The following is a 24,659-nucleotide window of genomic DNA, read 5'->3' as shown; positions in this document are numbered from 1 at the left end:
CATCACCCTTTTCAGAGGTGATGTCAAGTCCCTGCCACCCAGGCTTTGCTGCTACAGGAGTGCTGCTTTATCAGTGCCCATGAGAACCATTCCAATCTCCTTAGATCAGGCTTTTCTCTCACTCTAAATGGGTCCAATGAGTTAGTTTAACACATCCAAACACAGGTCATCCAATCCAGTCCAACAATAGCACAACCTACAGGCAGCCTGAAATACGTTACCTCACCAGTTATTCCATCAGCCCCTCTTCTTGGAGTAGATATATTGTCTGCTTCCTCCTAGGCCTCCAAACTCGTTTCCTTGCCTGGCACTCAGGAGAGAAGGAACCTGCAGGCGTCCTCATGCACTAGCACACACGTAATACACACCTGCAGTTAATCTAAATGGAACTCATTTGCATATTTAACAGCTATTGTCAAAATATGGGGTGGATGCGGCCTCCTGGGCCCACGTACCACATGGCTGGTATTGTCCACTGTACCACGACAGCTCTTAGAAATGGTGACAGCAACAGCAATAGTATGGAGCCACAAAGTGCTGTACCTTATGTACATGTGGTGGGAGACAGTCAAGATTGTGTACATTTCGTGGGAATGTCATAATTTTGCCCTTTTTGGGCACAGGGAGATTATATGATTCCCTCGGAATCACAAAATGTTAAACCAGCCTAAGTCCTCAAGTTCCAAAGTCAGCAAGTCTAGCCACTATTCTTCCCAGTTTTTTTATAACCACCACCCAATTTTTTAGAACGACAAACTTTTGTGACCTACCTAGCTTTAATGGACATGAAGCAGATTATTTTTATGTAACTAAAGCATTGTGTAGTAGTGAACTGTCATTTACAGACAGCACATATTGCGTTGACATGGCAACTAAGTTTGCACAGACATATAGATCTACTGATAAATCTGTATTGCACACAAATGATAATGATTGGAAATCGAGTTTCAGTGAAGTAAATTGTCTTGATTTGTTTTGATCATATCACACGCCCTGTACTGCCACATACATCACTTCACTTTTCTTTCTCTTACTGCAAAGAGAGAGGAGTTTTTAAACACCAATCCCTATGTTAAAAGAACATAAGCAGCAATTTGTCAGAAGACATAGCCTGACATTTGACCTCTGCCATTGAAGCTCAGCAAATGTGACAAGAAAAAAAGACAAAATTTGAAGGCATCTTTAAGTATTGCTTGAACTTTTGTGTGCCACAAACAATCGGCATACGGCCCACCAGTGGGTAGCAACTGACAGTTTGGGAAACACTGCACTAGGCCACATCGCCTCCGTATTAAAGCATTTGTGGCTTTTAATCGTTCACATTCATATGCAGATGCAAAGGCTTGCACAGATGCATCCGTTGAACCCAGATACTTTCAGAGGTTTACTGCTGCTACTTCTGACAGAAAGCAAAGAGAAGGATAATGTATCATTTGCTGCATGCGTGGAGAAGATCAGGCACAGAGGCAATACGCCAACAGTGGCGATTTGGCCATACTGGTATACTTCTGCAGAGTGATTAGTAGCCCCCAAAGGAAGTTCCAGTTAGTGTCCACTAATGCAGTGAGACCCAACTGAATTCATTGTAGTTTGGGATGTTGACCATGAATCCAAGAATGGTGTCTGTGGCCAGAGTACTATGTAAGGTTATCATTCTTTGACATGGAATAAAGTTATTTTCTTAAAGGTCCCTTTGATATTACTTTTCTTTCTTTATTATCAGGAAGGATAATAATATTAGATTTGCATGTTGCTTGCCCATATATACTTTTATTGTATGTCGACGACTTCTCAAGCATCACAATGTGACCTTGCTCCCAGGCTTGGGGTACTGCTAACAGCAATTTGCCTTTCCTGTATTGTCCCACTTCAAACCCAAGATTATGTTTTACTTTGCTAGGTTTGGGTTTTATAAATACATGAAAATGGATCAGCCAGAAAGACGCAACAGGGAAAATGACGCCAATCGAGAAGATCCAGGTATGTTGCAAAAATACCCAGATTTTGCCACAACTATACTTTCTACTAAGTTGTCAACAATAGAGTAAGTGAGCTAAGAAACTTACATAGCGCACACATGAGTGAAGAAACATCTCAGAGCACTGGAGGTTCCTCATACTAGATCTTGTGGTCTCTAACTGCAGTCAAACATCTCTGGTACAAATAGAAGACTGATATCAGCTCTGGGCTTCCTTAGGACTTGAACATTCCAGATCACTTTTATGGGAACCGCACTATCACTAATGTGATACTATCATAAAATGGTTAACAGTTTAAAAGCAATGTATATCTTCTTTCTACTATTAATATATGTTTGGTTATTGGACAGTCACCATAGAGATTGTTATTGCAAACTGTGGCATTTGAAAGGACGTGGAATTGCAGGCATGTGTTTTTAATGACTGCTATTATATTACACATATTCAAAGTTTGTGGATTATTGTTATCAGGGATTGCTTTCATTAGTAAAAGCTTTGCACTTTGATCCCAATAAAAATATTTCCTAATCATATATTTGCAACATGACAGATTTATTTGTACAGAAAAGTTATGATTAACACTTTTGAATCATTTAAGGGTGCAGTATGGGCTCACTACAGATGATAAGCAATTGTCTACCAAAGATATTTGGCTGGGTTATTTTGGGGAAATGGGAAACTTGGGTGGAAGATAATTGTTTTTTTACACATGTGCAATATGGGTTTCGCTCAGGCAGGGGAACAACTGAACAAGCCCTAAACCTTTCCCTGATCCCAGGGAAATATGTAAAAGCCAGGGGAGGTGCCATTCATATGGCTTTCATGGACCTCTCCTGTGCTTTTGATCTAGTGGACAGGAAAAACCTTTGGGACTTTATGACCTTGGCAGGTATTGATCCCCCTCTCTTGGCTGTTCTGAAAAACTTACATCAAGATAATTATATGAGAGTGTGGTGTTCCCAACTGGGTGACTTGATGTCTCCTATCCCAGTCACTCGTGGGGTGAGAGAGGGATGTATCTTAGCTTTTTGTTTTATTTCTTTTTTTATATTATTGCATTTGGGTTCTTTTTTTAAGCACGTGCACCTTGGATGTTCCTAAAATTGGCTCACGACTGATTTCAGTCCTGCTTTATGCAGATGAAGCGGTCCTTTTAACCCGCACAGCTAATGGCCTGCAGGCACTTTTAGATGGGTTTCATTGTTTTATGCATGGACTGAACCTTAAGGTTAATAATGATAAATCTAACATTTTAGCTTGTGGCCCAAAAACAAATATTTCTGGGGGGCATACCCATAAACAAAATCAAGCACTTTAGTTATTTGGGAATTTTATTTGACGCAAACCTATCCTGGGACCGATTACGTTCTCAGCTGTCGCCAACAATGGAGGCAGGTTGGGAAATGATGTTTAGGTTTGCTAAAAAGTTAGGCCACAAACCCCCATAAGAAATGGTTCAGCTCTATAAAAGCAAATGCCTCTCTGCGGGCATATATGGGGGTATACGTCACCCAAATCACTCCAAGTAATAGAAAATATATTTTTGAGTATATTGTTAGAGTTCTCCATTTCTGCTTTGAGTTTTACTTCTCATTGTAAAGTGGGACTGGGGTCCCTGGAGGATTGGGTGGGCTTTGCACCCATTGTGTTATGGGTGAAGGGTTGGTCCTCTCCAGAACTGAATTTTACCTGTAAAAGTTTAGAGGACTGTCTTAAACAAAGTAAACATTTGGCCATTCCATGGATTTCCTATATGAAGAGTGTACTGCAGGATATAAGTTTGAATCATCTTTTTGAAATTCCCGAGAATATTAGACCGAATATTAAGTGCCATGTTAAGGAATTGTACTTGGCCCATATGGATAGATTGAGAATGACAAAAGTGGCTGATATTTCTTTAGTGCAAGCTTACATACTGATTTCTACGGACATTGACATGGCGCATTACTTGACATGGGTAAAAAGGTTAGAATATAGGTTCTATTTAACACGGCTTAGAACCAACAAAATTCACTTTCTGGGTGCTTTTCCAGTTACGGGGTCATGCTTTCCATCATTACTTTGTTGTCCGTGTGACGGGACTTCTAAGCAGTCCACTATGCACTTTATGTCGCTTTGCACACTATATTCTATTTTTAGGAATCAGTTTTTGAACTTTATTACCCAGGCTTTGAGAACAAGGAGGAAGTATGTTGCATGATTTAGGAATGGGGGAGTTGTGATTTTACAGTTTAATTTATTATAAAATGTTTTATGATTTTAATCGTTTTTTAAATATTGTGCTTTTATGGTCAACTGTGAGACCGAATAAAGTTTGATGATGAAATGAGAATTGTCAATGCCAACATATCTGGCTTGCCTCTAATACCAACTATACATATGGTGGTGTCATGGATTGTTTCATACTTAATTGTGGTACAGAAAGTGACTATGGCTGCTGTACCCACAACATAATGTTATTTCCATCCGCGATGTGCTGTGGCTCTGTAAGTATAGATCACTGTAGTGCTGGGAAAAGAGAGCTAGAGCTAAACATTTACCAGGGCTGAGTGTACTTACTCAGTTATGATTTATATAAAATACTCTGTGGATACTGTGGCCAAGAGCATCTTTGAGTCTGGGTGAATTTATTGAACTAGACTTGACTCAAAACCAAACTTAACCCTAGTGAAATTTTTTTGTTTTTTAATTACAGTCCCTGCTGCATTGAAGCCCAGTCCTCCTGGGGACAGGAGTAGAAGAGGACTGGGTCATTCTCCCACAAGAAAATTTCTGTTAAGTTTGAGGCAGATCATTAATTTAGCAGCAATTGTTACCAGATATGTTGTCCTGAAATGCACAGATTTAGCAGGACTTTATTACTGAGAATTAATGTCCTCTTCCAGTTTTTTATGTCTGCTTAACTTTGCCTGAGACACGTATTTCATAGCATCAGGTCATTTATGGGCTCCTAGGAAATATATGTCTGATGCAAAACACTGGATGCATAGCAGGAAAATGTGTGCAATATCCATAGTTTGGTACAGTGTTATATAAAATATGTAGAGCTATCAGGTTATGACAGTGCCTTATCCCAGACCTATAGGGAAAGAATCCCATTACCAATTCAATGCCAGGAAAAATAAAGTTTGTTTTAAATAAACTGTGGCAAGTATAAGCCCAAGAAAATTATGTTTGCACAATGAAAAATTTCCTAGCTAGCGTAACGGAAAGCTTCAGTTCTCAAACTGGATTATTCTCAAACTTTTTACTTTTAATTCATTCTAGCAGACTTCAGCATTAAACAAAACTACCTTTCCCATCATGCCACGGGAAAGGAAATTCAACAAATTGTATCTAATCGGGAGCAGTACAGTCCTTTATAACAGAGAGTCAGTGTATGGGCCCAAGTTGCCCTTTTTATAGATCCAACTGGTATAGCTCAGATGTTTCCATAGAAAATTGTTAATGTCTACACATTTAACCTGCACTCTTAGCTTATTGGCCAACTAGTGTAGCTTTTTTATGACATCTCCAAGGCAAAATTGAATTTTTGGAGGCTCTGACCAATTCTGGCCTTGAAGTTTTGTATGTCTTGCAGCTTAGACAGGTATTTCCAGATATGGACTTATTACAGTAGTCAATTTTAGGCAGGACACATGCCATCACCACTGATGTATGATTGGTTTTGAAGAGACGTGGCAGGATATTCCTCAACAGGTGCAGTACTTGGAGTTGGGAGCTAGCTGCTGCATTAACCTGCAAATGTAGTGATGTTTCATGAGCAGAATGCCCAGTAATCTTATCTGAGCAGGTGTTTGTGGGACCCCCATTCATGGGACCCATAGAACAGCTTCCTGGCAGTTGAGGCTGTTCCCAGGACAAACAGTTTAGTTTTGCTAGTATTTAGAGGAAACCATTGCCATCGGTGAATAGTTGCCAAAAAAATCCATCAATGGGAGCAGCCAGTCAAGGCTGATGAGCTGTGTATCATCTTCATTGGACTTGACCCTGCAACCAAAAGACCTTATCAATTCTGACAAAACATAGATATAGATACTCAAAAGTATCTGAGATTTCCTGCAGCATTCATCACCAGATGGCTCCCTTTTCACAGCAGAAAGTAGCACGCATCAGAATGCGAAAGCAATCCACCAGAAATTGCTCAAACCAGTTCATCACCATGCCCCATATGAAAATCTCATTGAGAAGCTCAATAAATATTAGCATTGTTGAAAGTTGGAGAGAAATCTAACAGGACATAATCAATGTCTTCTCATCATCCAGCATGGACCTATTCTTATTAAATGGCTATGAGCAAAGCTGACTCGCTGCTGTATTCTGGGAGGAAACACACTTGCCAAGCATCAAGCATATTGTACTCTTCCAGATGTTAGAGTTTCCTAGCAACCAACGTTTTAAGCATCTTATCCAGTGCAGTTGGGAGGTTAGAGGGCAAGCAGTGATGAGGTCACTTAGATCTAGATTAGCCTCTTTGAGGAGCAATGACACCACCCTGATTTTTCCAGGGGTTTGATAGTAACTTACAAATTTACATTAACCAGTTTTGGAGCTGTTGAAAGACTAGTCACCAGACAGGGGTTTGCATGCAAGCTAGACTTCATTCAGAGGCTGGACATATGGTCTTCCTCTAGTGAGGTAAGGATAAAATATTCCCCCAAGGTACTGACTCTACCTTTGCAGCGTACAGAGAAGTAGATCTTACAGAATCTTAGTAAACCTCCTGCTGCATAGAATCCTTTGACAGTAAAGTAAGAGAGGAGTCTGTCACAGACAAAGATCAACTGCACCCTCTAACTGGATAAACACATGGGATGAGTGAGTGATTGTAATGTGGGAAGGAGCTGCTGCCAGGAGGCTTGGCATCCAAGATGGTTCCTTCACAGATCATTGGCTTTTGCCCGTATGATGGTTTTCTTGTACACTGGGTGCTGGATATGTCCTCTGGACATGTTCCACCTTTCTGGTCCGACATTTCTCTAAGAGGCTGAGAACCAAGCTGATTGGGGAGTATACCTGAGGATTTTGTTTCTGCATGGATATGGATATCTAGAACACCCCTTGCAGTGGATGATAATTTACCCAGCATTTTATTGTGATCCGCCAGATTACACTCACTTTTTAAAAGAGCAGACAACATATTTAGCATCTAAAGTGGTTTGACAAGGAGCCTTTGCCTACCTTCTGTTAATTCCAGGCTGCTCAATTCAAATGAAGTAGGTGATGATCATTCAAACACATGGATAGATTTGTCTCATTGCAACTACCCTGCCTCAGCTCAGACCAAGTGTAGTGTTTGACCTTTGTTTTGTGTAGTGCCCGTAACAACCTGCACAAGCCACAGGACTCTAGCACGTGTATATCTCCCAGAGCCCCATTATCCCCGATACCAGAGACATGCATGTTGAAATCATTCAACATCATAACTTTCCTGAAAATCGCAAAGACTTGATCAGAGCGTTAATGACCTCCTTCCCCTGGCTCGGTGGGCAGCAGATAGCTGGAGATGGCACACCAGAGGAATCACCCCAATCTGAAATTAGTTTTATGACAAAAGCGCTCAATAACTACTCCTATGATCCCAGCACGTAATAGTTCCCGGTTGTGAAAAATAGACGTAATGCCTTTCAGAAGGCACAACAGTATTAGCCAGGTGCGAGTAAGAAGAGTACTGGAGCCATGTTTCAGTCAAACCCTAAGCCCCTGTACTTGGTGTTCACAAGAATGAAAACTTCCCACTGTCTTTCATCAAAGAGCGACTATCAGGGGCAGCTCCTCCATTAGGGCGGAGAAGCATTGTCTCCCCGGCTGCAGCTTTAAAACATTTAAAAGAAAGTGATAATAAACGTTATTATCGTTTTCTTTTAAAGGGGCGGGTCGACAGGGGTGACAAGCAGTGAGGGGGAGTGCTCAGCACTCCCCCTTAGAGCACATGTATGTTTGGCCGGCTGTCTCAGGCCGGCTAAACACACATGCGCACAGGGCTCTCTCCAGCCCAGCAACACAGTTCCCGGGCTGGAGAGAGCATGCACAGGCTCCCAGTCTGCCTGGAAGCGCCTCGGCTGGGTGCTCCCAGCCTATCCTGATGCTGCTCTGAGCAGCGTCAGGAATGGCCGCAAGTCAGGCTGGGAGCCTGTGCCTGCAGCAAGGAGATGGAGGAGCGGAGCAGCGCGCGGCGGTAAGGCAAGTGTTTTTTGTATTATTTTTTATTTAATTTTAATTCCCTCCTCTCCCCCGCGAACCCCCTGCCCCTTCTGCTTGCTGTGAGCCGCTCCTGGTGACTATATAGAAGCACAGATGAGCGGGGACTCCTACCATGCCCCATAATGAATAATCTGGGTCTCACGGAAGGTCATTTACTTAGCTGCTAAGTAATATGACTTTAAGAGGGAATAGAGGTCCTCCACCCTTAAGGACACCAATTCGGTGATCATATCATGAGCAGTTTTGTCTGACAAGAGAAGGTAATATTCATATTTTTGCCTGAATAACTGTAGAAAATCAACAGTAGGGTCTCTAAGTACCATGGCTATTTTTTTGTAAACAATTCTATTACATTTTAACAGATGGTAGAGAATACATGACTTACATTTCATACATACCAACCATTTGAATAATAAAACATCTCCATACTCATCAATGCAAAACCATCTTGAGATAAATGTCTTGTGTACCATGAGGTTAGGAAGCAGAAATATAAAGTGGTCCCACTATGAACCACAGAGTTTGTTTGAGGACATCTCCAGGCACGGTATATTGGTTGCCAGCAGCTGTTTTAGGTACCAGGGTTCTTCTGGTTGTGTCAGAGCACCATTAAGGCTTGTGCCTGTTTTTAATGATGGCCAAGCTACTGATTGGTATGTGCTGAGGTCTCAAAAGCATCCAAATGGATTCCACTTTCCATTGTTAATTAATACTGTGGTGCACAATGTAAGGGTAAACATCAGAAGACATATGCTGCAGTCATTGCAGAATCTCCCTTCCAATCTTTGCATTATTCACCCTGTATATTCTATCTCCCTGCTTTTATCACAAGATTACTACTTCATTCAGTCGCAACATAAAACGTTCAATATTTCGCTGTACATACCTCCAGCCATCAGCCTGAGCTGAGCTGCTGTGCTCGGTGAAGCGGTGGTCTTGCAGTATCTTGGCAACGGACAGACTGTCTGATTCTAGGGCCTATCACAAAGTACCTAACAGCATTATCTTCCATGCAAATAATTCTTTGTTTTACAGTTTTGTTTTGCATCCTCAAAGCGCATCCTTTCTCAAGCCTACGTTATGTTCCTATACCCTGCATGACAATTTTTGACCATGACCTAACTCTTGATTTTACGTCTTCTTTTCTTTGAATGGCCCCCTCTTTATGTTCACTCTCTGCATGCCTCCTCTCTCTGAGGACAGCTTACTCCAAATCATGCATACTTCTATTAGTCTCCTATTATTGTATTCTGCAAATTGCCCCCACCTTATCACAAAAGTAATACCCTGCATCAAAGCAATACCTTATCTCCTCTAGTTCATTTACTAATCCCACCAACCACCTGCAACAACTCACATCCCCTTGGCTAATGATGGCACCTAGCTCCTACTAATTTAATCCACTGCAAAGACACTGGACTGAATACATAGAATGATCTCCTTGAGAGCACAAGAATAACCAAAAATAACTACTGAACAAACTACTAACATTTTGTTCTGGAGCGGTGAACTTACTGGCGTAAAGCACTTGATCGCCTCGTGAGGGGTAGTAAGCAGTAGTTGGCACTATGGAATTACCCATCTGGGATAGATTCTTCTGTGACACATATATAAGAATGTAAAGCCCTCTTCGCCATGCCATTAATTCTTATAACCACAATCTGTAAAGTTAACTTTGTCACGGCAGCACTCCACAGTGGCCATAATATATAAAGATAAAATGGCCGGGACATTAGTCAACATTACATTATTAAAGGATAGCATTGTTAAAACCACATAATTAGCAAAATGTAAAATGCACCCAATAGTAGTAATTCATTAGCACCTATCCTGCACAGCATGATTGCCATGTAAGTAATTGACATTGAAACCAGCGTGTAAAGCTGGTTGTGCACGAGCGTTCAAAGTTTTTACTTAGCAATTTTGGGACTTTTTTTAAAAACTATGCAACTTTCACGAACAGTTCTTTGCCCGACTAGTGCAAGAGAAGTTGGAAACTGGAAAGTTGTTCAGGTTCACTCAACAACATAGGCAAAGTTTCAGGTGAGCATACCCTTTGTTAAGCATCATCCAGTCCTTTAGATAAATCTAGTTTGGGATTTTCAGGTCTCAAAAACGTCAGAAATAGAGCCAGGAAGTCAGACTTTCATAGGTTGTTTTAGCAGCATTCCCAATTCCCAATAACTATCTGGAACACTGCTTGCAAGTAGTGCCCTTAGCCTTCACCGCCATTTCCAGCTTTACTGATAGTCCCAGACATGCAGAACGCTAATCCGACTAATCTGCATAGTTCCCATCATGCAACTCACTAGCTCCACGCCGGTGATTCACATATCCTCCTCAGCAGATCAGGCACCATCCAGTGCAAGGGATCCACTCTCAGCATGTAAAGTACCACTGCCCGCCCATATTCCAGCGACTGAAAGCTAAACACACACACCCTTTGCATCATGTATTTGGAAGCACATTGAGGGTTAGATGTGCATATTATACCAAATGCTAGAAGACAATGTCACAAAAAGATTTTGAAAAGTCAGAAGTTCAAAGGCTTAACCTTTTGTAAGATTTACAAAAATCCACCGAGAGCGCATCGAGCTCCATGCTAGCTACAGAGTGTTGCACTTGGCCCTGTTCCTCTGTCGAATTGTCTCCAGAGCGATAGTCCACAAAAACATGTTTCCTTGTTGAGGATGTTTCCTTGCTGAGGATTCCCCTCTCCTGAAACACTCTTTAGCATGTGGCAATTCCTTTGCCTTTTCCACTCGAGAAAGACTAACGCCATAATGTTCAGGAGTAGTTTTCACTTCCGTTCCAGACCATACAAGATGTCTGACCTGGCCACTATTCTGCATGCCCATATTATATCTAATAGATGAGCACTGTGTCCCCTGCAGCAGTGCAGGTCACTGGCGTTTGATGGAGTATCGAGGGCATTATCACGCACTCACTCACTTCTACATTTATACACACATTCAACCACGCATACACACATACATGAACACACGCAGACATCACACACAACACCCCCCATCCTCCCATCCCCCTCCACTGTCGAATGATTAACTTACCTGGTCCGGGAAGGAGGTCACCCGGCAGTGACAGGCGCTTCCACCTCTGGCAGAGCCCCGCCATCAGGACACCGCCAGGCCGTATTACAGCTCGTAATACGACTGGTGGAGTCCTTTTGGCGGGGTGGGGCCAGTGGTGGTACCGCCCCAGCACCTCCGCTTGCCAGCACGACTACTGCTTTATTTCGGCCCAAAATGTGACGGAAATCCAGCAGTACTCATAATATGGTGGTCTGAAGACCACCAGCACTGGCGGTCTTCTGATGCCCGTGTCTTTGGCGAGCTTGTAAAAAGAAAGTCAAAGTCAAAATAAGGGCCTCAATCTTTTCTTCCCACTCCCTGTATCTCTTTTATTATATGAATAGCATATGGGCGCTCACCGTGCTCACGGTGCCTCTGAACCTGCTGACATTTATACAATAGGTTTACCTAGTAGGGTAATGTATAATCATAATTTCTCCCATTTCATGTATAATTAAAAGTGTCAGGATTATTTTCATGCTGCAGACTAAAGGCCCTAAATAGTCTGTGAAGTGGGGGCATTAATGCTGTATCATAAAAAGCTTCTCCTCTTCACCTTTTGAATCCCTGGGTACAGCAATCGACAACAGAAATGTGACCATTTAACATTTGCAAAGTGTGCACCTCTCTGCTGAACCACTTGCGGTAAATGGGTTTTGTACCTTTTATCTTTATGAGCTAGAGAAAAGGTTTTTAGACATATGCTGTGTATGCAGTAGGGGAATCGGTGTCAATTGTGTTGAGTTGGAAATTAATTACTAAAATGAAGCAGTTCACAAACTGATTGTTCCGGCCTCCCTGTCATCCATTTAACATTTTTTAGATGCTAGGCTGTGCTCCATTTGTTCCGGGGTGTTTGGTAATGCCAATTCTTAATCGTTCTCTCTTATTTTAGGAGAGGGAGGTGTAAACCCAAATGAGTTTGAGTACGTTGAGGAGGAGGAGTTGAATGAAGATTTACCACCGGTTCCAGAGTACCTCCAAGACGAAGAGATGCAAAACAAGATGAACCATGAGGACAGCCAAGATGCAGCCCAAGGGAGAGATGACTATGTTGTGGGAAGGCGCAGAAAGCTTCTGTCGGAAGTAGAAGATCCTCAAATGGTGCTGCAAAGCAACAAGAAACGGCGCAGAAAGAAGTATCGGAAGACATTAGTTATAATGAATGATGGGGCCACAAATAAGACGATAAATGCAACAAATGGTGAGGGGAGCCAACTGTTCCAGAAGCATCTTGTGGCTGTCGGCGTCAAAGACAAATCAGACAACATCACAGTGAGCGTCAGAGGCACACGTGGGAACTATACGAGGAGCCGGGGATCAAGGAGAAGGGTAGTGCATAGAAATGTTGAAGAACCTGTACTCCACAGCCCCTTAGAGACACAGACCAGTCAGCCATCGCCAACGTTTCGACTTAGCAAGAACATATCATCCAAACACACCAGCAGGCATCGCAGGCCTCGTATCTCTGCCACCCAAATTCCTGTCACTAAGGAATTAGCTGTCCAGAGCACTGAGCAGATGAGACAACATAAACAATGGCTCAACCAAGTCGAGGCAGCCATCACTGCCCAGGTGAATAGAGATTCAGCACAACCTAAGTATCTGGACCACAATTCTGAAGTAAAATTGAAATGGCATATCATAGGGCAGAACGATTACCAGCAGGTCAGTCAAGAACCCAGAGAACCCCTGGTGCTAGAAAACGACGGTGAAGAACAAGATGAAGAGGACACCGACACAGAAGATGATCAGTTTGAATATCCACCCGTCTTTGACCAGCCTGTGAACTGGGGTCAGACGTTCAGTTTGATGAATCTGGATTTTCATGCCCTCAGGACAGACTGGATAGACCTCAAGTGCAACACATCTGGGAACCTGCTGCTCAAGGAGCAGGAAGCCTTGGACATCACCAAAGCCTTCCTCAAGAAGCTCAACCAGAGGAACAGAGGGTAAGTACACGGTGTCATTGTGCCTTCTTAGATTGGGAGCCGGTGCACAGCCATTGCAGAGGAGAGAAAAGTTCCTTATAGATCTTTATTTAAAAAAAATCATATCTCTCTTACATCTCTTGGCCCGCAACCATTATTCCTATTGTTTTCTTACTACAGATGAGGAACTCGGTCTTGAAGACACTGAATAACAATTACTCATACTCAAACTCCACAGTCCCCACTCTTTTTCCTCAAACACCTTCATTTTGTTTTAGGGCAGCTGGGCAGCAAGGGATTCAGAAGGTGTCTTAAATCTAATCTAAGGCAGCACTTGGCAGACTTCAAGACTAGCTGAAAGTACAAGAGTGCTAATGAACTTACAACTTTGCCAGCTCTTTCCCTCCCTGTCCTTTTCACCCTTTTCATTTATGCACAATAATTATCACTTTGCTTTTTAACCTCTTACCTGATCTTTTTTCTTTACCTTTTCAGATGCCTTTTGTCTTATTGTAGCCCTCAATCATTCTAATGCACTCCTCCTCTTTTGCTCTGGCATTAATTGTGCAGACAGACAAGGACTATGCACGGTCAAATCATATTATTTAGAATATCCACTAAACACAGAAACTAATCTACACATTTTGTGGATTGAATGATGGTGGTGGGGCATGAGTCAGATATATAGTGAGAAGATGTGCTGTTTAAAATGACATATGTGATACTTGCAAAGTAAGAAACTCACAGCTGTCCTATGTTTACAGGATATACCAGCTTCAGCGCATCATTAATGTGGAGAAACGCGTGGATCGGGTCAGGGGGAGCCGTTACCTTCTAGAGTTGGAGTTGCTGGAGAAGGGATACAGAACTGTCCGCCTTTCGGAATATGTCTTCGCAATGGACTGGCAGGGCAGCTACACAGAGGAGAAGGAGGAAAGCAGGAAAATGCAGAAGCTGCTGTGGGGACAGAGGCGGCGACTGTTGGGGGCACAAACGGAGCCACAGCTGTGCTGGCCGGCGGGGTTCCTCTGGCACCACCAGGCCACTGTACACATTATTGTACCAGGTATGAACATCTGGCAAAACACAGCCCGCATCACTTTACAGCAATGATCAGTTCCCATCCAGGGTGGTAAACCCTATTAATTATAATCAAGAAATTCCCTAAAATGCACACCAAAGGCAATGCTTAAGACCTTAAAAATATATACGAATCAATCACAAAACCTAAAAGCAAAATGTCATTAAAGTACACTACATAATCTAACAAGTGCAATCTCAAATGTTGGCCATCATCTTACAGGTTACCCATACCACTTGGTCAGCGAAAACTATGCTAGTACACTCATACTGGCTTCTGACACGGTGGTAAGGGTAATCTGTAAAATGATTTGCAACATTTGTAATTGTATCTATTTCATTAAGGGTGAGGTCATGTGCATTGCATTTGGTGTGAGAGTCATGATTTGCATAGCTGTTGTATGAGTTATTTATTAATCGTGTTCCTAACTATAACATGCAAATATCAGTGTTTTTTTGTTTTAATTCTTAACCATAACCACACACACAAAAATTAATTTCCCATTTTTGCACTTTCCATGAGCATGTATTTCTGTGTCATAAGTGGATAAGTTTGCACTTGGTCCTGTTGAACACAGGAAGGTAACTTCACCTCTGTCACCACATTTATTGTTTATTTCTTCTGTAACAGGTCCTTATTTCTTTCCAGTCATTCCTGACCTTCAGCCCCCTCTGCAATGTCACATGCTTTGTGCTTTCTAACTGTGCTTTCCTGTTTCGCTGTAAATCTATAAATACTGATAAAACCCTATCGAAAGAGAAATAGGCCCCACCAGTGCAAACTGATAGACACTGATAAACACACATTCCCACGCACTACTGCACTCTACAGGCCATCAGAAGTCCATGAAGTGAGGCAAAAGGTGTCATTTTGATTCCTTACTGAAGGTGGCAGCACAACATTGCTTTGTTATAGAAGTAGCAGTAATCAGGAGTCATCTACTGTTATGTCTATACCCCTAGTAGAACAGTATCAAACACCAGGTATTAATTACTCGGTGCAAGATGCATTAACTGTTACCTATGGAAAGTGTTATCCGACCCACATGCATGGGAGAATGGTGAAGACATGCCACAACTCTTCCAGCCATTTAAAACAGCATAAGGCGAATATCCATAGCTGCCACCGGCCCAGTGGCGTGTGAGGTCCCAGCTTGCAATTGATGTTGGTGTCAGGACGTTAGTTGCACCATTTTCATGTTGGCACGCAAAGAAAGTAGAAAAACAGCAGTGAGCATGTTTTAGGAATCAGATCACACCTCCTTAAGGACCATGCAGAGGTAGCTGCAGCTGCGGTTCCTCCGCCATGGAGGAGGAGTGTCGCCGCCCCGAGCAGCAGCAGCTGCAAAACTGTAACCATGAAACGATAATACACTGTGTTTATTATTGTTTCGTTGTTAAAGGGGCGGGGCCATGGGGGAATGACCGGGACAAGGGGGAGTGCACTGTGCACTCCCCTCAGTGCGCATGTGTGTTTGTCCGGTGTTTGTCCGGCCGTCTCAGGCCGGCCAAACACACATGCGCACAATGCTCTCGCCAACCAGTCACTGTGTTGCTGGGCTGGAGAGAGCAGTCACAGACTCCCAGTCCGCCTGGGAGCGCCTTGGCTGGGCACTCCAGCCAATCCTAACCCTGCTCTGAGAAGCATCAGGATTGGCCGTAGAGTCTGTGCCTGCCTGCAGTGACCAGAAAAGAGGAGTGGCGCGGCGAAGCACGTACGGTTTTATTTATTTATTTATTTTAATTAAATGTTTTTGTTTCCCTCCCCGAGCACCGCCCGCTCCTTTACCGCACAGTGAGTCACTACTGCTTAAATGAAATTGCATTATTGAGAACTTAAGTTCCACCAGGTGCCATATTGTGTACAGTACTGCCTAATTCTATTTATTTTGTAATGTTTTATGAATGGCCACCATGAACAGACTGGGAAATTAAAACAGCCCTAGCAAAAATGATAAATTCACCCCCCATGTGCAGACATGCTAATGCGCTCTAGAACCAGAGCAACTGGAACTGGAGCACGGGATCGTGTAAAGTGCACCACCACTCCTGGAGACCGACACCGGCCTCCAGGTGTCAAAACCGGCCTCCTGGGGTAATTGCCCGCTTGCCTGGTTGGCCAGCCCCGTCATGATGGCCACAATGTCTTGTGCTTCTAAATAAGTTAGTTGAAAATATGGTGGCAATGCAAATGGGTCAAAACTGGGTATGATTTGAAACCAACTTTAAAGAGCGAATGGAGGCCCTCACGGAAGGGATTTTAGCATAGTTAGGCCCTCATTGATTCAGAATGTCATCTCCACAAGACATACCACCCCACACAATTCCAAATGTTGTCACGTATGAAAACGGACCAGTTAAATCCAATGTGTATCTACATGCATTTTCTCTGTGCCGAAGGTGGGGACAAAATGTGAGCAGAAACGGGCACGGAATGGTGAATCTCATATGGTGTGGGCATTTTGAGCGCCACGAGTTTTCCTGGATACCGGGTCTGAGGTTCCGACCTGAATTGGTAACCTTGTGCAGAGTCCATTTAAGCACAGTGTGTAGGAACATTGTCCGGAAGTGAATATAATATTATGACAATGTTACAGATGGTTGGAAATTCTCTCCAAAATAATGTCAGGAAACAGTGTAGCGCATGGGGTATTTGAAATTACATTGGCTCAGGAACCTTTGAAAATATAAAGGATATCTTCCAGGGAAAGGTTGGGGGTGGGAGAGTCTCTCCAAATGTTTCTAATGGAAAAAGTGTAGCAAATAGTGCATTTTAAAACACAACGAGGCAATAGCACTGGATAGAAATGGGATACCAGATATGATTTAAATACCTGCATTTGGGGAAGATTGCTACCATCCAATTGATTTGTGGCAAGATAGAAGGGAAAGGAGAGGTTTAGAAGCACATTAGACTTGAAGCTCATATGGCAAGTAAATGGGAATTCTCAGCTCCACACAGCAGGCGGTATGTTGTATATTATGTTGCTACTTCTCTACTTAACTATTCTCCTTGTCTCTACATTCATTTCTCCTTCTGTGCTCGTCTTTGTTTTCTCTTCATACAGAATGCTTCCTTTGCCACTTAGCACTGGGGATCCTTTCCTGACTGTTGTCAGTTGGACACTGTGCTAGTTGGCTGCTTAAACGATCTCTTCCACTATCTTGGTTTTGTTGTGATTCCCAGACGTGGTGACGTACAACAACGGCACTTCACTAGCCACCACCTACAGCGCAGGTACCAAAGGTCCGAGAACCTAAGGTGTCTCTCAAGCTTCCTTTGCCACCATTGACACAGTCAATGCCATCTGGCACCATTGGTGTCCGCCATCAGTGTTTGCATGCTATGTAGTGCTGCAGAACTGCCGAGATCTAGGAGGAGCTGCTGTTCCTGCCACTTCAGAAGCACAGACCATTATTTGACAACATGGCTTGTCTGCTGACAAGGAAAAATACAGAATTAGTTGATTAGATCAACAGCAAAAAGCTTTGGGTCAGCTAAAATAGAGATTGTCTGTGCTCCAAACCTGAAACTATTTTTGTGTGGGGAAGAATTGCATTGTAATAGTTGATGCTTGCATGTACAGTGTGGTACATTTGGAGCAGTCAGTATGTGAATAGGTCTAACCACAAACCCTTGGGCGCCTAAAGGGGGGGTGGCACTTATGGGGGCATTCATTTCCACATTGAATTGGAGACTACAGGAATACAAATCTAAGGTGGAGTTTATCCCTGAAAAAGTAATGTCACTGCTGACCGTCTTTGCTTCCTCATGATTCTAAGGAGGATGGTAGTGTAAATTGTAGTGAGTTGGATGTTGTTACCAGTTTGCGAGGTAGTTATCAGAACTTTGGTGGTATTAGTGGAGAGGATTGGAAAATGGGGAAGTTAATTACAGCCAATGCTTAGTTACATTCAAAGTTACCTGAGTCCAAGTGTGCTTCACATGCCTCAATCAACTCTGTTAAAATTTTTGTTAAGGCAGTTTTTTTGCAAAAGAAGGTTATCCCTAAACTCTAGTGACGGGGAATGGGGACAACTAGTGCTGCTAGTTACTAGTGTTGCATAATATGGAGGAATTTCTGTAGTTGCTTGGGCTGCGTCACATCACCACTGGGTTGTATGATTCCCGGTGCAGTACAAGGATATGAAACCTAAAGGGAGGATTTGACACCTGTACAATATGAAGATAATGTCTAATTTCCAGCCTATCTCTCTTCGTCCTCTGCCTGCCGGTAAAGCTACCATAGAAAATAGTTAATACTCAGTTCTATAACTATATAGAGTACACCCACCTTCTGAATGCTGCATTGGCAGACTTTAGGAATAATCATAGTACTGAAACAGCCCTTGTGGCAGTCATGGACAACTTAAAAAGGACTCTGGACATGGGAAGAGATTATTTCTCTCAGATCTGTGAGTGGTGTTTGACATCACCTCCCATTCTGTACTCCTACAGGGCATGTCTGGCATTGGTGTATGAAACCAAGCCCTTAAACGGCTTGCGGCTTTTAGATGGCTAAAGCTCAGTCTGTGTTTTTGGCTCCTTTCACATCTCCAGCCACACATGGCATGCAGGGTTCCTGGGCTCCAAGCTCCACATTTTTTAATGAATACTTGCTGCCCCTGTTCAATGTGTTCTGCTTCTTTGGTTTCAATACTACTTGTTATGCTGAAGTTGCATTAATTATCATTACTATTGATGGTAAAGTGTGTATTCCCTAAGCTATAGCCAACTTTCAGAAGTGCCTGAGGGGTCACACTTAGATGCATTCCATCTACTTCCAACTGAATTTGGATAAAATCAAAGCTCTCTCTTTTGTACACTAGTTTAATTACTTACCAAGTGATTAGTGGCCGCTTGATTTTGCGGTGGCCCCGCGCTTGATTGTGTAGTAAAAAACATAGGTGTCATGGTAGATCAGGAACTGTTAGTGTCCCAGAAGTCTGCAGGCTAACAGCCACCTGTTTCACACTCTTGAAGATGCCAGAGAAGATCTTCCAAATTATTCCCCATGAGGTAATGAGACCAGCTATCCAAGGTCTCATAATGTGAGGTAATGAGACCAGCTATCCAAGGTCTCATAATGTGAGGTAATGAGACCAGGTATCCAAGGTCTCTTAATGTCCAGATTAGGCTATGGAATGCACTCTATCTGGGCATTTCTGAGGACATACTGATCCTTCTTTAGATTTTCCAAAATGCAGCAGCAAGACTTATACTCAGTGTACTTTGGAAAGTCCACACATCTAAGCACTTGCACTGCCTTCATTGGCTTCCAGTGATGAATCAAGCTATTTTCAAGGTGTTTTGTCTTACCCACCAGGGCGTAATTGGTATTAACCTGAAGTATCTTCAGGGCAAAACACTCCTGTATCACCTTAGCGTAATCTTCTATCATCCAATGTGGCATTGCTTTCTATGTCAAGAATACAGTGCTGCCATAGTAGTGGGAATGTGTTCACTTATTTGGCTGTAAAGCACTGGAATGCCTTACCCCTTACATTACAAGGCAAGACAAACGTCTTGGTGTTCACGAAAAAGAAGCACCTAAAATTCTGGATGTATTAGTGAGCCTTGTTGGGCTTTCTAGTTTCTCCACCAGTTCTCTATGGGCTGGGTCAGATGCTTTCAGCAACAGTACACCCGTTGTGGGCATTAATCTGGGTGATTGGAATCATGCTTTTATCTGCCAGCAGCTTTTTTTGCAAGATTATGGATTGCCGCATTTGCCATATAGTCCATATTCTGGAGACTTTAACAAAAAACATTTTTTTTTCACCTCAAAGAGCTCAAAAGTTACAAAAAATGTGGAAATGCGGGTTTGCGTGCAGTGGAAAGCTCTTTGCAAAGGTTAACTGGTCACAACCCCTGAATAGTCTCTCATCTCTTTATGGAACCTTTTTGTTATTTATTTATTTATGTTTAAATTTTGCGACAGTGCAGTTGCAGTGATTTGTTTCACATAGTAGCAGTTTATAGCTTACTGGTTGTATTTGGCAGTTTTGTTATCTGTGGCTCCAAAGGTAGGTTGCAGTTCAGAATGGCAACTGAACTAGGATTTTAACAACTGGGAGTTGGACATCATTTAAAAAACACAATGTCAGAAAGTATTTTGGTTTCAATTTGGTCCCAAGTAGCACAATCCCCCATGTCATGATAGTTTAACATTAGGGAGTCATTTAGCGTCTATTAGTGGAATGCTTCAGATGCTGCAAGAGTGCGTCTGGGCCACATCGTGCAATGCAGTGCTTAATTTGACCTGGTGGTTGGCGCCGCACTTCATTGTCAACACCGGCACTTATGACAGCTGCCACATGGTGGCGCTGCTTGTGTGAGAAAAGCAGAACAACAGTTGTTTATTAATTTAATATACATTGAAAACAACTAATACCTGCTGCCCAAGCCATTCTGATGGCTTTGGGGGCCTCAAACAGTATGAATTGTCACACTTGTAGCAGTGTGATGGTTAGTAGTTGTGTAGATACTGCCATTGGCAGTACTGGCAGGTCAGTAGGTGGAGCAAGCTCCGGTGGCCGCCGATAAGGGCCCTGGCATTCTTTTTTTTTATATTAAGCACTGGTGCAATGCTGGCCATCACAATTAAGTTGAGTGCATTGGTTAAGACTGCAAACTAAGTCAACCAGGGATGAACGCAGATGTGTAAGCAGGGAAGAGGCTATGACAAGCTGTATTAGGGTGCGCCTGGGCTTAGACATTGGAGCAGGGAGTATGTAATCAATCAATCAATCAATCAAGGATTTATAGAGCACACTAATCACCCGTTAGGGTCTCAAGGCGCTGGGGGGGGGAGCTACTGGTCGTAAAGCCATGTCTTGAGGCATTTCCTGAATGTCAAGAGGTCTTGGGTCTGGCGAAGGTGGAGCGGTAGGGAGTTCCAGGTCTTGGCAGCTAGGTGAGAGAAGGATCTTCCTCCGGCGGTGGTGCGGCGGATGCGGGGGATGGAGGCGAGGGCGAGGCTGGCGGAGCGAAGATTGCGGGTGGGGGTGTGGAAGGTGAGTCTGTCGTTGAGGTAGGCTGGACCTGTGTCGTTGAGGGCCTTGTGTGCGTGGATGAGGAGTTTGAAGGTGATCCTCTTTGATACTGGTAGCCAGTGAAGGTCTCTGAGGTGGGGGGATATGTGGTCGCGGCGTGGGATGTCCAGAATGAGGCGGACGGATGCGTTCTGGATTCTTTGCAGCTTTGTTAGGAGTTTGGTTGTTATTCATGCATATAGGGCGTTTCTGTAGTCCAATTGGCTGCTGACCAGGGCGTGGGTGACAGTTTTCCTGGTTTCGACGGGAATCCACTTGAAGATTTTGCGGAGCATGCGGAGAGTGTTGTAGCAGGAAGAGGAGATGGCATTGACCTGCTGAGTCATGCTGAGTGTGGAGTCCAAGATGAAGCCTAGGTTGCGTGCATGGGTGATGGGTGAGGGCACAATTCCTAGGGAGGTGGGCCACCAGGAGTCATTCCAAGTTGAGGGGTTGGTGCCAAAGATGAGGATTTCTGTCTTGTCTGTGTTTAACTTGAGGGAGAGGATGAGCTGAGTGTCGTCTGCGTAGGAAACTATGTTGATGTGGTGGGTTCGTGCGATGTTGGCGGGGGGCCATGTAAACGTTGAAGAGCGTGGGGCTGAGCGAAGATCCTTGGGGAAACGCCACAGATGATTCTGGAGGCTTCTGACAGGAACAGTGGGAGGCGGACTCTCTGGGTTCTGCCTGAGAGAAATGACGAGATCCAATCGAGTGCCTTGTCACTGATTCCAGCATTGTGGAGGCGTGGTCGGAGAGTGTGATGACATACCGTGTCAAAGGCTGCGGAGAGGTCCAGGAGGATGAGTGCTGCTGTTTCTCCTTCATCGAGCATGGTCCTAATGTCGTCTGTGGCAGCAGTGAGTGCAGTCTCGGTGCTGTGGTTTCTGTGGAATCCGGATTGGGAGGTCTTGAGTACCTTGCTGTCTTCCAGGAACCGGGATAGTTGTCTGTTTACGATTTTTTCGATGACCTTGGCTGGGAAGGGGAGGAGGGAGATCAGCTGGTAGTTCTTGGGGTCGTCTGGGTCGTCTGGGTCTGCCTTTGGTTTCTTCAGCAGGGCGTTGATTTCTGCGTGCTTCCATCTTTCTGGGGAGGTGGCTGACTCGATGGAGCTGTTGATGGTTTTGCAGAGGTGGGGGGCGATGATGATGTTTGCCTTATTGAAGATATGGTGTGGGCAGGGGTCCGATGGTGATACGGAGTGGATGGAGGCCATGGTGGTGGCGGTGTCCTCTATGTTGACGGGGGTCCAGGTGTGGAGGAGGTGGGTGTTGCTTGGAGCGTTTGGTTCTTGGGTGTTTGTAGTTAGCTGGTGGGTCTGGGGTTTGAAGCTATTGTGGATTTCTCCTATCTTTCGACGGAAGTGGGTTGCCAGTGAGTTGCAGAACTCCTGTGATGGCAGGGGTTCGTTGGAGCAGGTCCTGGGGGTGGAGAGCTCATTGACGATGCCGAGGAGCTCTTTACTGTTGTGAGCGTTGGCTCCGATGCAGTTTTTGAAGTGGGTCCTTTTGGTGGTGCGGATCAGTTGGGTGATGTTTGCGTAGGGCATCCTTGAAAGCGATGTGGATGGAGTTGGTAGGGTCAAGGTGCCAGGTTTTTTCCATTCTGCAACATAGCCGTTTGGATTCCTGTAGTTCTGGGGTGAACCAGCTGACCTTGATTCTGTGGGAGGTGTTTGGTTTTTTTTTGAGCGGTGCAGGTTGTTGGTGGCTGTGTTGGGGTCTGGGGTCCCAGGGGGTGGGGCCCGGGTGAGAGTGGAGATCAGTTGATCCATTGATATTTTGCTCCAGTTACGTCAGGGGGTTGTGTGCGGTGGTGGTGAGTGACTGGTTTCTGGTAGGAGAAGTGGATGCAGCGGTGGTCTGTCCAGCTGAGTTCGGTGGTGTGGCTGAAAGAGACGTGGTTGCTGGCTTAGAAGATGGGATCGAGTGTGTGGCCTGCGGAGTAGGTGGGTGTAGTGACGAGTTGCTTGAGGCCAAAGTTGCCGAGGTTGTCGATTAGGTTGGTGGTGTTGATGTTGTTATTTTCTAGGTGGAAGTTTAGGTCACCGAGGAGGCGAGGGCTTAGGAGCTGATGGCTTCAGCGATGTTGTCGCAGAACTGCAGTCTGGGTCCAGGGGGTCTGTAGCCCAGTGTTCCTCTGAGTGTGTTGTTGGCGTTGAGGTGGATTTTGAAGTGGAGTTGATGGTGTCATGGGAGTTGGTGGAGACTCTTATGGTGTTTTTGTGGACTATGGCGATTCCTCCTCCTGGTCTGTTGATTTGGTCTCTTCTGGTGATCTTGTAGTTTTCTGGTATGGCTATGGCTACGTCTGGTTCCGAATCGAATTCATCCAGGTTTCGGTGAGGAATGCGACGTCGGGCGAGTATGTGGTCAGGAGGTCCCAGAGTTCAATTGTATGTTTGTGGACAGAGCGGGTGTTAAGTAGGATGCATCTTAGGCGGTTGCCTGTTTTGATTTGGAGTTTGGAGGTTAGGTTGCAGGCGAAATTACAGGCTTTGCAGGAGAAGGGTCCTTTGGTGCGCGTCGGTGTGGACTGGAAGCAGATGGAGGAGCGTCCTGGATTAAGGGCGTGGAGTTCGTTGGCAGTGTAAAGGTGTTCGGTGGCGCGGGAGGTGTGTTGGCCAGGGGGTCTGGCACTGGGCGCGATCTTGTCATGGACGGGCACAGACGGGCTTGGCTTTGGTGCGCCTTTGGCCGGCATAAGAGGGGAGGTGGGAGGGAGTGGCAGCTGGGAGGATGGAGGGAAACCTCCAATGGGAGTGCGGGAGGGCAGTGGCAGCAGGAGTCAGGAGCGAGAAGAGCTCTGAGGAGGAGGGGGGGCAGGGCCTTCTGGGAGAGCAGAAGCCAAGAAGCCCAAACAATCCCAAACAAGCCCAGACAAGCCCAAACAAGCCCAAAACAATGGCAGCACTTACCGGAGCAGTGGTGAGGAGGAAGCAACCTGCCTGCAAGGATGCAGGGTCAGATGTAACAATCTATCCCTTTGTTACTAAAGAAAGGGTAACAACCAACGAATAGCCAACACGTACAAACTGTAGTATCCCCAACTTTTTATTAACCCCTTGTCCTTTGCAGGGCTTTAAAGGCTTTTAATATGCTTTTCAACCTTTCATCTCACTTCTGTCCCTTCCAGTGAAGAACCAGGCCCGCTGGGTTCAACAGTTCATCTATGACATGGAGGAGCTATACCGCGTCACGGAGGACAAGCGCTTCAACGTGATCATCACAGATTACAGCAGCCAGGACATGGATGTGGAGGCAGCTTTAAAAAGGTCCTCAATACCCAGGTAAGTTACCAGTTTAGTTAGATTTAGTTCAGAGGTTTAAAGAAGAAAA

The 24,659-nt window shown here is 44.3% G+C and overlaps 1 protein-coding gene across 1 annotated transcript in view; it reads left to right on the top strand.

The window, feature by feature from the left end:
• B4GALNT3 (beta-1,4-N-acetyl-galactosaminyltransferase 3) overlaps positions 1-24,659 on the top strand; it is a 501,487-nt gene that overhangs the window by 438,067 nt on the left and 38,761 nt on the right. The window contains exons 13-16 of the mRNA XM_069228126.1: positions 1,901-1,980; positions 12,168-13,224; positions 13,968-14,269; positions 24,457-24,610. Of these exons, the coding sequence (XP_069084227.1) occupies positions 1,901-1,980; positions 12,168-13,224; positions 13,968-14,269; positions 24,457-24,610 (1,593 nt within the window). The remainder of the gene's footprint in view (positions 1-1,900; positions 1,981-12,167; positions 13,225-13,967; positions 14,270-24,456; positions 24,611-24,659) is intronic.

This window comes from Pleurodeles waltl, chromosome 4_1, assembly GCF_031143425.1.
Source record: "Pleurodeles waltl isolate 20211129_DDA chromosome 4_1, aPleWal1.hap1.20221129, whole genome shotgun sequence".
Lineage (NCBI taxonomy): Eukaryota > Metazoa > Chordata > Amphibia > Caudata > Salamandridae > Pleurodeles > Pleurodeles waltl.
Note: the sequence above shows the minus strand (reverse complement) of the source record. Positions and strands in the feature narration are given on the sequence as shown.